We start from the raw sequence: 15,906 nt of genomic DNA, 5'->3' as shown, positions 1-15,906 counted from the left end.
CATCTCTGATGGCGACTTATCTCCAGGAGAATAATGGAATGCGCAATCCAGAATCGGACATAAGCGATCAACATTTCCCCCAACAAGTTGGCTGGAACCCCCACATACTTTAGCGGATCAGCTAACATTAGTCTAATGTGCATGGAGCATTAAGGCTTAGGGGTTAAGGTTGGGATGTTGGGCTTAGGGGGTTACGATGGAAGGGTAGGGTCAGATTATGCTGGGGATCTGCTGTGATCTCGGCTGCATCCTCCTTGCGGATTTAGTGGCTTGTATTCAGTGGGAGGATCCCCTAATAATGAGCGGCTGCGGCCTCCGCGTCTGGTCTCCCCGAGGGGCTCTGGACTGATGGAGTTTTGGCAGTCCCAGCCAAATAGATGTATTTCGGTGATTGCTCACTTATGGGGGCTCCAATATTCACGCATGCAGACATTTTTCAGGCATTGGATTTGGGTCTCACATCTTCACTGTACAATGAAATAATTGAATTTTGTGGTTTCCATTTTTTAGTTCATTGAATGAGAATGTGAAATGACAGGATTGCATAGCAATCGTGATATTTACTGGAAACCTAAGTCCCTGACATTGTGTCATCCGTCATCTTCTCCAGCGTCAGTCTTCACTGAAGTCCTCTTCATAAACCAGGAGGCTCGGGCTGAATAATGGCGCAACGCATGGAATTGAGAGAAGTCATTTACCTTCCGGCATACATCCAAGGGTGTCAACACTCAGGTTATTAAAGTTAATGGTTGCCAGGTTCTCCATAGCAACCAATCAGACTTCAGCTTTCATTTGCTAATCTGCACTATTAAAAGGTGAACTAAGTTCTGATTGGCTGTTATGGATGATCAGCATTGCTCAATCATATTGAACTCGATTGTCTCTTAACAGCCAATCAGACTCTAGCTATTCTTTTTCCAGTGCTTGTTGGAGATGAGGCTACGTTCACACTAGCGTTGTGCGCCGCTGCGATGCACCGAAAAACGCGTGCAAACGAACGCAAAAACGCTGCGTTTTTCGACGCGTGCGTCGTTTTTTGACGAAAATCGGACGCAAGAAAAATGCAACTTGTTGTGTTTTCTTGGTCCGACGCTAGCGTCAAAAAAGACGCACGTGTCGGAAAACGCAACAAGCAAAAACGCATGCGGCCCCCATGTTAAACATAGGGGCGCATGACGCGTGCGTCGCCGCTGCGTCGCCCGACGCTAGCGCGACGCACACTAGCCGAACGCTAGTGTGAACGTAGCCTTAGGAATTATCTGATTGGTTTGCAGCTGTAAATTCTCCATCTTCAGTCTGCGCTTTTACTTCTACACGAATCTCATTCCACCTCACCAAACCATTACCAAAATCCCCAGGACATTGCACTGCTGAGCGGCTGTATCGAAGCCTGTCCCGTGCAGCCTTGTCTTGGGTCATGTATCTAAGCCTACTGTGTGCTACACTCAGTACCACAGCACTACCCCCATCACTACATAAGCTACTTCCTTCTCTGTAGCCCTTGTGTGGTTATAAATGAAGAGGAAGTCGCCTTCATCTCCTCTAAGATCATTGGGCAGGAAATCCTGAAAGAACATCTGCACAGAGGAGGGAAACCGGGGAGAAGGGGCAAAAACAGCCGAACATACGTGTGCTTGTATAGTAATGTGTGATCCTGTCTGCTGAGCCGTGTATCTAATCCTATCCTGTGTGATACTGTCTGCTGAGCCGTGTATCTAATCCTATCCTGAGTCTGCTGAGCTGTGTATCTAATCCTATCCCGAGTCTGCTGAGCCGTGTATCTAATCCTATCCTGTGTGATACTGTCTGCTGAGCTGTGTATCTAATCCTTTCCTGTGTGATACCTTCTGCAGAGCTGTGTATCGAAACCTATCCAGTGTAAGGCTACCTTCACACTAGCATCGTACGACGCACGTCGCAATGCGTCGTTTTGCAGAAAGAAACGCATCCTGCAAAGTTGTTTGCAGGATGCGTTTTTTCTCCATAGGCTTGTATTAGCGACGCATTGCTACACGTTGCAACCGTCGTGTGACGGTTGCGTCGTGTGACGGTTGCGTCGTGTTGTGGTGGACCGTCGGCACCAAAAAACGTTGCTCCTCCTCCCCACAACTCACAAAGGGGCAACGGGTGCGTTGTAATAATGCATCCGCTGCCCCCGTTGTGCTGCAATGTCACAGGATGCGTCGGTACATCGGCCTGACGCACTGCGACGGGCCGACACTAGTGAGAAAGTAGCCTTATACTGCTGCTGAGCTGTGTATCTAACCCTATCCTGGGTGATACTGGCTGCTGAGCTGTGTATCTAATCCTATCCTGTGTGATACTGTCTGCTGAGCCGTGTATCTAATCCTATCCTGTGTGATACTGTCTGAGCTGTGTATCTAATCCTATCCTGTGTGATACTGTCTGCTGAGCCGTGTATCTAATCCTATCCTGTGTGATACTGTCTGTTGAGCTGTGTATCTAATCCTATCGTGTGATAGTCTGCTGAGCCGTGTATCTAATCCTATCCTGTGCGATACATTGCTGAGCAGTGTACCTAATCCAATATGGTCTGCTGAGCTTCTGTATCTAAACCTGTTTGTATCATCAGTTGAAGCCGGAGGGATGTAGCCGGGGTCGGATGCTTGCAGCGCGGCCCCCCGGCTGTCAGGGACGAGCTGTAGACACTCCTGTTACTATCCCACCATATATATAGAAAGACTATTTATATTCGGCTGTGGCCGGTGTCACAGATGATAGCGCGGCCCCGTAGTCTCTGCGCTGGGGGAGGGGGCATCTGAGCACATGTAGCAGTAATATTTATCTGCACAGGGCGGCAGTAACAAGCCTTCCCGGGCATTATGCCCCCTGGCATGAGCTTGCTGCTTGTGCAGCAGCCTGCGGTCTGGTTCCTGCCATGAGACGCTCTCGGCCTTTGCACTTTTCCGTGTGGTTCTGCACCTGTGGCTGAGAATTTGCACAACAATGAAACTGAAACCAGAATGACGCACGTCAGCCGGACGGTAGAAGGAAGCGAGAGCGGCCTTAAGAGATGTTGCGGCTTCAGCTTGGTATCACAACCTCATTATCGGCCCAGAACATGGCTGTGATGCCACAACCTGGGAACACCACAGCGCTTGGTCAATATGGCGAGTGTTGCACCACACGGGCAACATGTTAAATATCATGGCATGTGGGCAGCATGGCAAGTCTCGCAGTGTGCAGGCAACATGGTGAAACGGCATATGGGCGACAGGGGGCCTCACGGTGCAAGCGACATGTCTAGTAGCACACAGGAAATATCAGGAGTTTCACAGTGGGTGGGCTAGCTTAGGCCATGTTCACACCATCCTTTTTTTCATGCGGAACCACCGCGATTTTCCCGCTGCGGGTCCGCAGCTGTTTTCCATGCAGGGTACATTACAATGTACCCTATGGAAAACAGGAACTGCTGTGCCCACATTGCGGAAAATCCCAAAAAAAAGCCGCGCTAAATAGCTGCGGTAAAAAAGAAGTACCATGTCACTTCTTTTTGCGGAACTGCAGCGGTTCTGCACCCATTGACCTCCATTGTGAGGTCAAACCCGCAGACGAAAAAAATATCTGCGGGTTTTCTGCGGTTTGTGGTGCAGAACCGCTGCAGTGTGGCTGCCCCCCCGTGCTCCAATCCCACCCCCCCATGCTCCGATGCCACCCCCCCGTGCCCTAATCTCTCCCCCTTATACTTACCGGGCCTCCCGGTGTCCGTCCGTCTGGCCGTCTCCTCCCTGGGCGCCGCCATCTTCCAAAATGGCGGGCGCATGCGCAGTGCGCCCGCCGAATCTGCCGGCCGGCAGATTCGTTCCAGGCACATTTTGATCACTGTGATAACCTCACAGTGATCAAAATAAAAAAAAAAAGGTAAATGCCCCCCCTTATCACCCCCATAGGTAGTAACAATAATAAAATAAAAAGAATTTTTTTATTTTTTTCCCCCACTACAGTTAGAACTAGGGTTAGGGGTAGGGTTAGGGTATTCTCAGCCATTTTAACCCTAAAAAATCTTCCTAGAAAACACACAGAAACTGCACTAAAAACCGCATCAAAAAACGCACCTGCGTTTTCTGCCAAGAGCTGCGGTTTTTAGTGCAGAAAAAACAGCAGGGAAATCAGGAACGTGTGAACATGGCCTTAGAGTTTCACAACATGTGCGCGACACAGTAAGACAGCGCCCGGGTGAGTCTGGAGGGCGACAGGGCGAGTCTCGCAGCTCACGGGCGACAGAGCAAGTCTCGAGGGCGACAGGGCGAGTCTCGCGACGCACGCTGCAGCTATGGAATTGGGTTAGAGTAATGTGAAATCTCCCCAGTGCCTATCCTCACCTCCCCACAGCGTCCAGCACGGCCGGATCAGCCTAGTTTCATAACGGCGTGGGGATTACACAGCGGCTGAGAGCGGTGAATCCAGACACAGAACATTCCCCCTGCATGATAATAATGGCGCAGACCCAGACACCACTACAAGGGCATTGCATCCGTCCTTGTCCGGCGGCTGCGCCCGCACTGATTAGACCCGATAAGTAATCCGAGGACACCGCTAATAAACAGATATTGAGCGGGCGGCTGGTAACTTCTCTTCACCGGGCTGGGATGACACACATTTCCCTGGGCGCAGAGGCGTAGCTGGGTATTAACCCTTCCTGCGGCCAGGGAAGGTGCCCTTGTCAATTAATACAAATTCAGATTTGCCGTAGAACCCTTCACAAAAAGCCGAGTGTGATTAGTCAGATTTTTTTTTATGGATCACCCTCGTTCAAATTTCCATCATTCCATCCTCAGCACCGGTTATGGAAAGCTGACTAGTGCAGTCCTACCCTCTCCATATTCAGACTCCCACTCTAGTCTGAAACGGCTGATAACAGAATAATCGACTGCACAGCATAGCCTACCCCTGTGCAAAACACAACCGAAATGTAAATCCTAGAGAGGTCAGGGTTCACCTCCAGTTCTGGTGGCACGGTTGCTGCAATGATCCGGGTCTCGGGCTCATCGGTGACACAAAGTGCAGGATTCTGGAGTCTGAAATTACGTTAAACTAGAAGAAGAGGGGACGGGAAGAAAAACATTAGACTCGAACAAAGACGACCCAGGAAAACATACTCAGAAGGGAGGTAAGAACATTTCTAAAACAATCCACAGTGAGGAGATTGGAACAAAACAAAATCCTCTAAACTGCATGCTCGCAAACGCCAGAAGCCTGACAAACAAGATGGAAGAACTAGAAGCAGAAATATCTACAGGTAACTTTGACATAGTGGGAATAACCGAGACATGGTTAGATGAAAGCTATGACTGGGCAGTTAACTTACAGGGTTACAGTCTGTTTAGAAAGGATCGTAAAAATCGGAGAGGAGGAGGGGTTTGTCTCTATGTAAAGTCTTGTCTAAAGTCCACTTTAAGGGAGGATATTAGCGAAGGGAATGAGGATGTCGAGTCCATATGGGTTGAAATTCATGGAGGGAAAAATGGTAACAAAATTCTCATTGGGGTCTGTTACAAACCCCCAAATATAACAGAAACCATGGAAAGTCTACTTCTAAAGCAGATAGATGAAGCTGCAACCCATAATGAGGTCCTGGTTATGGGGGACTTTAACTACCCGGATATTAACTGGGAAACAGAAACCTGTGAAACCCATAAAGGCAACAGGTTTCTGCTAATAACCAAGAAAAATTATCTTTCACAATTGGTGCAGAATCCAACCAGAGGAGCAGCACTTTTAGACCTAATACTATCTAATAGACCTGACAGAATAACAAATCTGCAGGTGGTCGGGCATCTAGGAAATAGCGACCACAATATTGTACAGTTTCACCTGTCTTTCACTAGGGGCACTTGTCAGGGAGTCACAAAAACATTGAACTTTAGGAAGGCAAAGTTTGACCAGCTTAGAGATGCCCTTAATCTGGTAGACTGGGACAATATCCTCAGAAATAAGAATACAGATAATAAATGGAAAATGGTTAAGAACATCCTAAATAGGCAGTGTAAGCGGTTTATACCTTGTGGGAATAAAAGGACTAGAAATAGGAAAAACCCAATGTGGCTAAACAAAGAAGTAAGACAGGCAATAAACCGTAAAAAGAAAGCATTTGCACTACTAAAGCAGGATGGCACCATTGAAGCGCTAAAAAACTATAGGGAGAAAAATACTTTATCTAAAAAACTAATTAAAGCTGCCAAAAAGGAAACAGAGAAGCACATTGCTAAGGAGAGTAAAACTAATCCCAAACTGTTCTTCAACTATATCAATAGTAAAAGAATAAAAACTGAAAATGTAGGCCCCTTAAAAAATAGTGAGGAAAGAATGGTTGTAGATGACGAGGAAAAAGCTAACATATTAAACACCTTCTTCTCCACGGTATTCACGGTGGAAAATGAAATGCTAGGTGAAATCCCAAGAAACAATGAAAACCCTATATTAAGGGTCACCAATCTAACCCAAGAAGAGGTGCGAAACCGGCTAAATAAGATTAAAATAGATAAATCTCCGGGTCCGGATGGCATACACCCACGAGTACTAAGAGAACTAAGTAATGTAATAGATAAACCATTATTTCTTATTTTTAGTGACTCTATAGCGACAGGGTCTGTTCCGCAGGACTGGCGCATAGCAAATGTGGTGCCAATATTCAAAAAGGGCTCTAAAAGTGACCCTGGAAATTATAGGCCAGTAAGTCTAACCTCTATTGTTGGTAAAATATTTGAAGGGTTTCTGAGGGATGTTATTCTGGATTATCTCAATGAGAATAACTGTTTAACTCCATATCAGCATGGGTTTATGAGAAATCGCTCCTGTCAAACCAATCTAATCAGTTTTTATGAAGAGGTAAGCTATAGGCTGGACAACGGTGAGTCATTGGACGTGGTATATCTCGATTTTTCCAAAGCGTTTGATACCGTGCCGCACAAGAGGTTGGTACACAAAATGAGAATGCTTGGTCTGGGGGAAAATGTGTGTAAATGGGTTAGTAACTGGCTTAGTGATAGAAAGCAGAGGGTGGTTATAAATGGTATAGTCTCTAACTGGGTCGCTGTGACCAGTGGGGTACCGCAGGGGTCAGTATTGGGACCTGTTCTCTTCAACATATTCATTAATGATCTGGTAGAAGGTTTACACAGTAAAATATCGATATTTGCAGATGATACAAAACTATGTAAAGCAGTTAATACAAGAGAAGATAGTATTCTGCTACAGATGGATCTGGATAAGTTGGAAACTTGGGCTGAAAGGTGGCAGATGAGGTTTAACAATGATAAATGTAAGGTTATACACATGGGAAGAAGGAATCAATGTCACCATTACACACTGAACGGGAAACCACTGGGTAAATCTGACAGGGAGAAGGACTTGGGGATCCTAGTTAATGATAAACTTACCTGGAGCAGCCAGTGCCAGGCAGCAGCTGCCAAGGCAAACAGGATCATGGGGTGCATTAAAAGAGGTCTGGATACACATGATGAGAGCATTATACTGCCTCTGTACAAATCCCTAGTTAGACCGCACATGGAGTACTGTGTCCAGTTTTGGGCACCGGTGCTCAGGAAGGATATAATGGAACTAGAGAGAGTACAAAGGAGGGCAACAAAATTAATAAAGGGGATGGGAGAACTACAATACCCAGATAGATTAGCGAAATTAGGATTATTTAGTCTAGAAAAAAGACGACTGAGGGGCGATCTAATAACCATGTATAAGTATATAAGGGGACAATACAAATATCTCGCTGAGGATCTGTTTATACCAAGGAAGGTGACGGGCACAAGGGGGCATTCTTTGCGTCTGGAGGAGAGAAGGTTTTTCCACCAACATAGAAGAGGATTCTTTACTGTTAGGGCAGTAAGAATCTGGAATTGCTTGCCTGAGGAGGTGGTGATGGCGAACTCAGTCGAGGGGTTCAAGAGAGGCCTGGATGTCTTCCTGGAGCAGAACAATATTGTATCATACAATTATTAGGTTCTGTAGAAGGACGTAGATCTGGGGATTTATTATGATGGAATATAGGCTGAACTGGATGGACAAATGTCTTTTTTCGGCCTTACTAACTATGTTACTATGTAATATGGCAGAATAGAGGAACCAGGAGGCTGCGGCATAGAGGCTGGAGAAACTAATCACATTCCTGACCACAAGGGGCAGTATCACAACTGTAATTATATACTTGCCCAGAGGGAGGCAGTATTGTATCATAACAGCTGTGGTCTTGTCAGGATTCTGCACTGGGGGCAGCGTTACTATTCGAGGTCCAATAGGTGGGGTGGCAGCAGGCCTTCAACTGCCCCTGGTGCTCTCAGAGGGCTCGCAAAGCTCCATACAGCACCCAGAAAATACTGATTTGTCCGCTGGACCAGGATCCAGCAAATGTTTTAGATTTCTGATTCCATAATCTATATATCTATAATCCATAATCTGATTTCCATAATCCTATTTTACCCTACACCATTAACGCTGTTTAAATTTAAAGGGGTTGTCCAGCCTCACACTTTTTTTTGCCTAACCCACTTAGAATAGGGCAAAACAATAAGCATTACCTCACTTATCCAACATGGCTTCCATCCGACCGGTCACCTCTACAAGCACAGAGCTGGGGGCCCACAGCACATTAGAACAGAAGGGGTGGGATAGGAGAGCATGTCTTCTTTCATCATCTTACACCAATTTGAAAGTGTAGATGGCTCAAAGACCCCTTTAACAACAGGATACAAGTTATATTAAGGAGAAAATATGAACAGTATATCAAGTATTAACATACGGTATTTATCAGTAATGCTCCAGTGTTAAAATGCCTCAGAATCACGGGACCACCACAGGGGACGGGGGTCCGTATATAGAGTACACTGGTGAGAGGAGAGGCTGCACCAACAGCATGTCCGATCACTCTCCGAGTGGGCATAAACCCTTGGTACAAATAAACCAGGACAACTCCAAAAACATCACTATTTATTGAAGGACTGGGTGGGAAACGAGGGGGAAAAGCATAAAACATTAACAAATGACTGCGGCAAATTAGAGGACAGTGCCAGTCACTCGCTGTGGGTGGAGAAGATCCAAGAAGCAAATCCAAAAAGTAAAATCCGCCTCCTCTTGTGCGCCCACCTCCCTCAGCTCCTCCAGCCTCCCCCGAATGCTGACGAAGACCTGTGAGACAGTGAACACGGAGGTGAGAGGAGCAAACCCGACCGGCCATAAACGCTGATCCACGGCTCCGGCGTAAAGCCCTGCACAGGCAGAACTGCGGCGGTGGGGCCTGGCACAGCTGGGGCACGCCTCACTGTATGGCCAGGGGGCTCCATCTTCACACGTCTGGGAATACTTACTGGTTTGTGGCGCCAAATGAGAAACCTGGAAAGCAAAGAGACTGCGGTTATCATCAGCCCATGAGAAATGTCATGGAGAGAGGCTTCTGCGCCAGCATCGTGGGTGACATACCTCCGCCACTTCCAGGAGCAGCTCCACTGTTGCCAGGACCGAATGCAAAGCCGCTACCCTGTGCGCCAAACCCACTGCTCTGCTGGGACAGCACGCCAAAGGACGGGGCACTCTGGTTGGCCAAGCTGCCAAATGTGGTGGTGCCACCACCGCTGCTACCAAAACTGTAAGTATCGAAGAGACGGAAAGTCAGATGGGAATAACGGATACTACAGCGGCTAAAACAAATCATCTGCCGTCACCGTACGGTGCAGAGAAGCCCAGACAGGCCACTTAGGACAATAAGATTATTAAAGTAACCTCTGGGACTTTAAAAAAAAAAAAAAAAAGGCATTTTTTTTCCAGTATTATGTTCTGCAACTTGCAATGTTACATAGTGTTGCAGATACATCAACACTATCTCAATACACTGTGTAATGTTACATAGGACTGCAGGTAGAATTGGCGCTACACCCCTATAATACAGCATCATATGTAGCTTTGCATAGGACTGCAGGTAGAACTGGAGCTACACCCTCATAATATAGCGTTGTGTAGTATTACTTGGGACTGCATGTAGTACTGACAGTACACCCCCATAATACAGTGTTGTATAGTATTACTTGGGACTGCATGTAGTACTGATGGTACACCCCCATAATACAGCGTTGTATAGTATTACTTGGGACTACACGTAGTAGTGAGGGTACACCCCATAATACACCGTTATATAGTATTACTTGGGACTGCACGTAGTACTGACGGTACACCCCCATAATACAGAATTGTGTAGTATTACTTGGGACTGCACGTAGTACTGACGGTACACCCCCATAATACAGCATTGTGTAGTATTACTTGGGACTGCACGTAGTACTGACGGTACACCGCCATAATACAGCATTGTGTAGTATTACTTGGGACTGCACGTAATACTGACGGTACACCCCCATAATACAGCATTGTGTAGTATTACTTGGGACTGCACGTAGTACTGACGGTACACCCCCATAATACAGCATTGTGTAGTATTACTTGGGACTGCACGTAGTACTGACGGTACACCCCCATAATACAGCATTGTGTAGTATTACTTGGGACTGCACGTAGTACTGACGGTACACCCCCATAATACAGCATTGTGTTGTATTACTTGGGACTGCATGTAGTACTGATGGTACACCCTCATAATACAGCATTGTGTAGTATTACTTGGGGCTGCATGTAGTACTGATGGTACACCCTCATAATACAGCATTGTGTAGTATTGCTTGGGACTGCATGTAGTACTGATGGTACACCCCCATAATACAGCATTGTGTAGTATTGCTTGGGACTGCATGTAGTACTGATGGTACACCCCCATAATACAGTGTGAGGGCTCGCTCACACCTACGTATTACATATCAGGCCCGTTCTCATCCAGGACAGTGGGACGATATTTTCTCGCTTGTCACCCGTGTGCTTTCTGTATACCATTTTTACTAGCGCAGCATTACCATTTTACAGCACCATATTCAGCTTCCAACATTACGGAATTGCAATGTGTCCGTATAGATCTGGTTCCGCTCTGATGGACCGTCCAACATGTGCTTCTTCTCACATCCTAAAGATTTCGGAGTGATATCGCAGCATGCAATTTTTTTCTCACAATGCAATCGTCCGCGTTATACGTTCGTGTCAGCGAGTCCTTACATGTTGTGTTACATAGGACTGCGGGTACAACTACACCCCCATAATACAGTGTTACATAGGACTGCTAAGGCTCTTCTAAGAGGGAATGCACATTTGCACAGGACTACAGCTCGGGGCAGACACATTTCACATTTACAGCATTAATGAATGGAGAAACAGAGAAAATCCTCTCTTACCCGAATCCTCCGGTGCTGGCGGCTGCTGTACCTTCCCCGAACACTTTGCCACTAGTCGAGCCCAGAGGGCTAGTAAAGCCTGGGGCTGTGCCGAATGTTGGCGCCCCTCCAAAACCAGGGGATCCCCCAAAGGTTGGAGGGCTGCCGAACACCGGTGCAGCGCCGAACCCACCTGAGCAAAACAGGGGCAAGAAAGAAAGAAAAAAAAAAAAGGGAGAGACAAGGGAACAACATCACATGCAAGGTAATGGCAGGCAAAAACCATCAGCAGAACAATGTGGGCGGCAGGTCCACGAGCACAGGGCGCGGTACACACACATCATACATGACCACAGCGAATGGAGACACAAGCAGACTCCGAATATCACAGATGGGGGCCAATACACCACAGGGAATAGGCAGCCTTATGTATGGGGTGTTGGTCACAAAGCAGCCCCCATATACGAGGAATGGATGGCGGCTTCTGTTCTCTTATTGTAGGGGGAGGGCACACCATACTGCTCAGGACCACCAGAACTTTACATCAGCTCCAACCGTGATCATGGCCATTGCTGGGGTCAGGGAAATATCTTCAAAACGTCCAGTCCATAGGAAATATGAACACCCCACCCCCCACAATAAATGACAGAGGCTGCCATATTACACACACTGCACAGGTTTTAGAAATTCAAAGGAATCCCAGCAAAGATGAAAGGAGCAGATGACTGAGAAAGCAATGTACAGAATGCAACAGTCACATGACAAGCGAGACCCCAGCTGCCTACAAAAGAGAAGACCCCCCCCCCCCCATAGAGAGATTATCATGGATGCCATGTTATAGGCAATGGGCAGGGTTGACATGGTCCTTCTCCCAGCAGACCCTCACCATGGAGATTTAAGGCAACGTCCATGATCTGTGGCACCGCACAATTTCACAGTTGGCGAGACGTTCACCAGATTACCCACCCACTGCCAATAATCAGAGGCAGGGCGTAACAATACGTCATCCAAGGCACGGACCTGCCCCACAAATCCGCAGTGCTGGAGCCATCAGCAAGGACTGGAGTATTCCCCATAGTGCAGCACCTCCAGAGACCTCATCTACAGGCTCTCCAGCCTAAGGCTGTGCACAAGGAGGGGGATGCAGTTGCAGTACCTATCCCTATGTGCATTGCACAGCATGGTGTGAAAGGGGGTGGCAGGAGGCTCCAAGCACATAGAGCAGAAGGGGAGTGAATGATAAGTGCCTGTGAGGTTTGGCGTTGGTGCAGATTTTCGCCCCGGGTGAAGGCCTTGTGTGAGTCACGTGTACTGTTAGTACGCTATATAACAACCATGAAGCTGCCATTACCCGTTTTGCTAGGACTAGTAAACCCGAATCCCTGGCTGGCCACACTTCCTCCACCGCTGAACGTTCCTGGAGACTTCTGATCTCCGAAGGTCGGCGTGCCTCCAAAGCCAAACGCCTTGGCCCCGCTGTTACCAAACAGGCTGCTGGTGTCTGCGAGATGGAGGGAACCACACATAGGAAGAGTTCAGAGCAGGGGTTCTCACAATTACACTTATGAAAGGTGGGATATTAGGGCCGATACTCACTGGAGGAGCCAGGGGAGCCGAATGCTGCAGCCGAGGAACCAAAGGGATTCTTGTTTGCTGCTTCTTGGCTCGGTTTGCCTCCAAGACCACTGAAGAAGCCTCCGCTGCCGCTACCACCGCTGCTTGCACCAAACAGACCTCCAGAGGAGGTCGCAGACTGCTAGGAAACAGAAAAGACATGAAACCCTTCCAGATTCTCAGCCCCTTGTTATGCAGATAGTGGCATATGGCTTTCCTGGCTACTGTCAGGCCTATATGTTCATGCAGTATTCCTCCCAGTCTAGATGAATGCAGTGGAACATGTCTAGAGCATGGCAGACAGTCTGCACAGGAGATAGTGGCATATGCCATAGACAGCACAAACTAGCCATTCTTTTAGTTTCCATCTGGTAAATTGGGTGCTATGGAAATGTTAACCTAGTAGGAGCTTTTGTCACGTTGGGAGTGCACTGGTCCCATGGCACATAAATGTCATTTAGTGAGAGATGGCACTCTTGAACTAGGGCATTTGGGATTTACATCTGACTGGCCGCCATGATAAAGTACAATTCTGCGGCCCCCAGTGACGGAGGACAGGCGCTGAGAATTTAGGATTTGGCTGCACTGGTTTCAACAAGAAATATTTGTACCTGCCCGAAGACACTTGAGCTGGTGTTCTGGGACTGGCCAAATACAGATCCAGAAGAGCTTGGCGGAAATCCTGGTCAAGAAAAAAAATAATCCACAAATTAGCGTTACCAGACATGCACAGAGAGAAGGACGATTGTAATAAATGCAAACCTGCGCCAAAGCCGAACACGGAAGACGATGTGGTGGTTGTAGTCGAGGAGCTTGCACTGCCGAAGGCTGGTGTACCCTGACCGAAAGTTGAGGCATTCTGTCCAAATGCCTGAGTGGTACTCTGTACAAAGAGGCCTCCTCCCGTGGTTGGGGCACCACTGCTGCTGCTGGATGGTGGTCCAAAGGAAAATGTACTTGCGTTGCTAGTGTTTGCTGTGTTCCCAAATAGCCCACCACCGCTGTTACTAGCCGCAGCAGTGGAGGCAGGAGGCTGGCCAAAGATCGACTGTGACGCAAAGCTCTGTGGTTTGAAGGAAAAGTTGTCAGCGGAGCCAGGAGACGCTTTCCAGAAAGACCCCGTCTGACCAAATGTGGCCTGGCCAAAGCCCCCTGATCCTTCTGTAGCCCGAAAAACTGAGGAGCCAAAAGTTGCGTCAGTGGATGTACTGGTGGAGCCGCTACTCTGCTGTCCAAACAGAACTGAACTCGCTGCCTGGGTCTGACCAAACAACGATGCAGATGGTGCTGAAGACAACGCTGCTGAAGACAACGCTGCTGGCGGCTGGACAAAAGCAGATCCTGGAGTGGTGGAACCTACACTGGTGGTGACTTGTGAGCCGGGGGGTCCGGAAGTAGCTGCCGCAACCAAACCTGGAGTCTGAGAGGATAAACTTGTGATTGCAGGAGGTGATACAGGGCTGACCAATGCTGGCGCGGACGTCGTGGTGGCATTTTGCCCCAGGTTTATGTTGGCTGTAAATGTGGATATTGGAGCAGTCAATGTCTTGGATTCGGCACCAGTTGAAGCGTCTGTAGAGATGGCAGCCGTGGGTACGGACACTGTGCTGCCTACTACTGGGCTAGCTGCCGGCTGTCTTCTCCCTTCACTTGGCTGAGCCAAAAGTGCTTGTAGCTGTGTAGACGCGGCAGAGTCGGGAACGGATTTTTCCGACACCATTTGCTGTTTATCATCCGATCCAAATAAGCCAGGAGTTACGGTGGCGGTAGTCACTGGGATCGAGGCAGCTGAAGTTACAGGAGGCAAGAAACCAAACCCTGCAGAAGCTTGAACAACTGAAGATGTCCCTCCGGCCGGAGGAGCTGCTGCTGGCGTGAAAGAGAAGCCCGACTTGGCAGCTGGCATAAATATCCCAGCTACTGCTGATGGATTAAACACTAGAGGCAAAGACGTGGAGGGGACTGAGGCTGGATCCTCAGGTTTTGAAGAAGTGAGCAAGGAGCCAACACTTTGTGCTTTAGTTTGTGCTACTGAAGGGGCAGCCTTGGATGCCTCCTCGGCTTGGCCAACTCTCAGTCCAGAAAAGCTTCCTAGAGTCTCCCCACCTGAAAATCCCACAGGAGCCATGACTAAGGGGGCTGACATGCTGCCCAGTACTTGGGGTGCAGCTGTCTTAGCATTAGTGGAGGAATCAGCAGGTTCAGAAGCTGGCTGCATGACAGACACAAAGGAAACCGAAGTGTCAGGTGGAGAGCCAAACTGCGGCTTCATTCCTCCCCCACTCACGAAGTTTGCAGGCTGGGCCGGATCCTTAGCTGAAATAATAAAGACAAGCAATGACTATCCCAGGTATAACATACAGGACCATGTAATTCCCCAGACACAGACTTACTAAGGAGAGGCGCTGCTGGTGCGGCAGTGTGTGTCTGAGCTGCAGCTGGTTTACCAGTACTGCCAGGGTCAGCAGAGGATGATGAAGATGGCGGCGGCAAGAAAGAGACAAATGGAGAAGAAGTTTCAGATCCAGGGGCAAATGGGACCTTGTTCACAGGGCCGGACATAAAACTCGGAGGCTGCTGAGAATCCTTCCCTGAAATCAAGAAAAAAAATGTCTAAGCAATATCTATTGGCAACCTGGGAGGGGAATGCAGCTAGAACCAGACAGATGACCAGGGTCTGATGGCCGTAACCCCCCGACATCTATGGCTTTCTCTGGATAGCCATATGGCCCGCAGTTTCAGGTGGCCAGCAGCCGGCCCTTCAGGTGCTAACCAAGGGCATTAGTAGAAGCGGCCACAAACCATTTCCAGAACATTTGAAAATAAAAGCTTGTTACGCTGTATCCGTGTCTACAAGAGACGTCACACTAATGTCCAGGACTTTACCTGGGCCGAGGCTTCCAAAAGATGACGAGGCAGCCGAAGCTGGAGAAGGACCCGGCGTGAAGACTCTACAAGCAAACAAAGCACAAGATACATAGAACTCATGGGCAACACAAGAGCAGTATCGCAC

At 48.2% G+C, this 15,906-nt stretch overlaps 1 protein-coding gene across 2 annotated transcripts in view; it reads right to left on the bottom strand.

Annotated features, from left to right (window-relative positions):
• Nucleotides 1–8,944: 8,944 nt before the first annotated feature.
• NUP214 (nucleoporin 214) overlaps nt 8,945–15,906 on the bottom strand; it is a 69,022-nt gene continuing 62,060 nt past the window's right edge. The window contains exons 28-37 of one of the 2 annotated variants that reach the window (XM_069747536.1): nt 15,780–15,844; nt 15,287–15,484; nt 13,656–15,209; nt 13,505–13,575; nt 12,876–13,035; nt 12,631–12,780; nt 11,301–11,472; nt 9,451–9,614; nt 9,339–9,363; nt 8,945–9,159 (exon numbers count right to left, since the gene is read on the bottom strand). In XM_069747536.1, coding sequence (XP_069603637.1) covers nt 9,123–9,159; nt 9,339–9,363; nt 9,451–9,614; nt 11,301–11,472; nt 12,631–12,780; nt 12,876–13,035; nt 13,505–13,575; nt 13,656–15,209; nt 15,287–15,484; nt 15,780–15,844 — 2,596 coding nt within the window. In that variant the 3' untranslated portion in view covers nt 8,945–9,122. The remainder of the gene's footprint in view (nt 9,160–9,338; nt 9,364–9,450; nt 9,615–11,300; nt 11,473–12,630; nt 12,781–12,875; nt 13,036–13,504; nt 13,576–13,655; nt 15,210–15,286; nt 15,485–15,779; nt 15,845–15,906) is intronic. The other variant, XM_069747537.1, reaches the window with a different exon arrangement.

Source organism: Ranitomeya imitator, chromosome 2 (genome assembly GCF_032444005.1).
Source record: "Ranitomeya imitator isolate aRanImi1 chromosome 2, aRanImi1.pri, whole genome shotgun sequence".
Classification (NCBI taxonomy): Eukaryota; Metazoa; Chordata; class Amphibia; order Anura; family Dendrobatidae; genus Ranitomeya; species Ranitomeya imitator.
The sequence above is the reverse complement of the archived record's forward strand: the minus strand, read 5'-3'. Positions and strand labels throughout refer to the sequence as shown.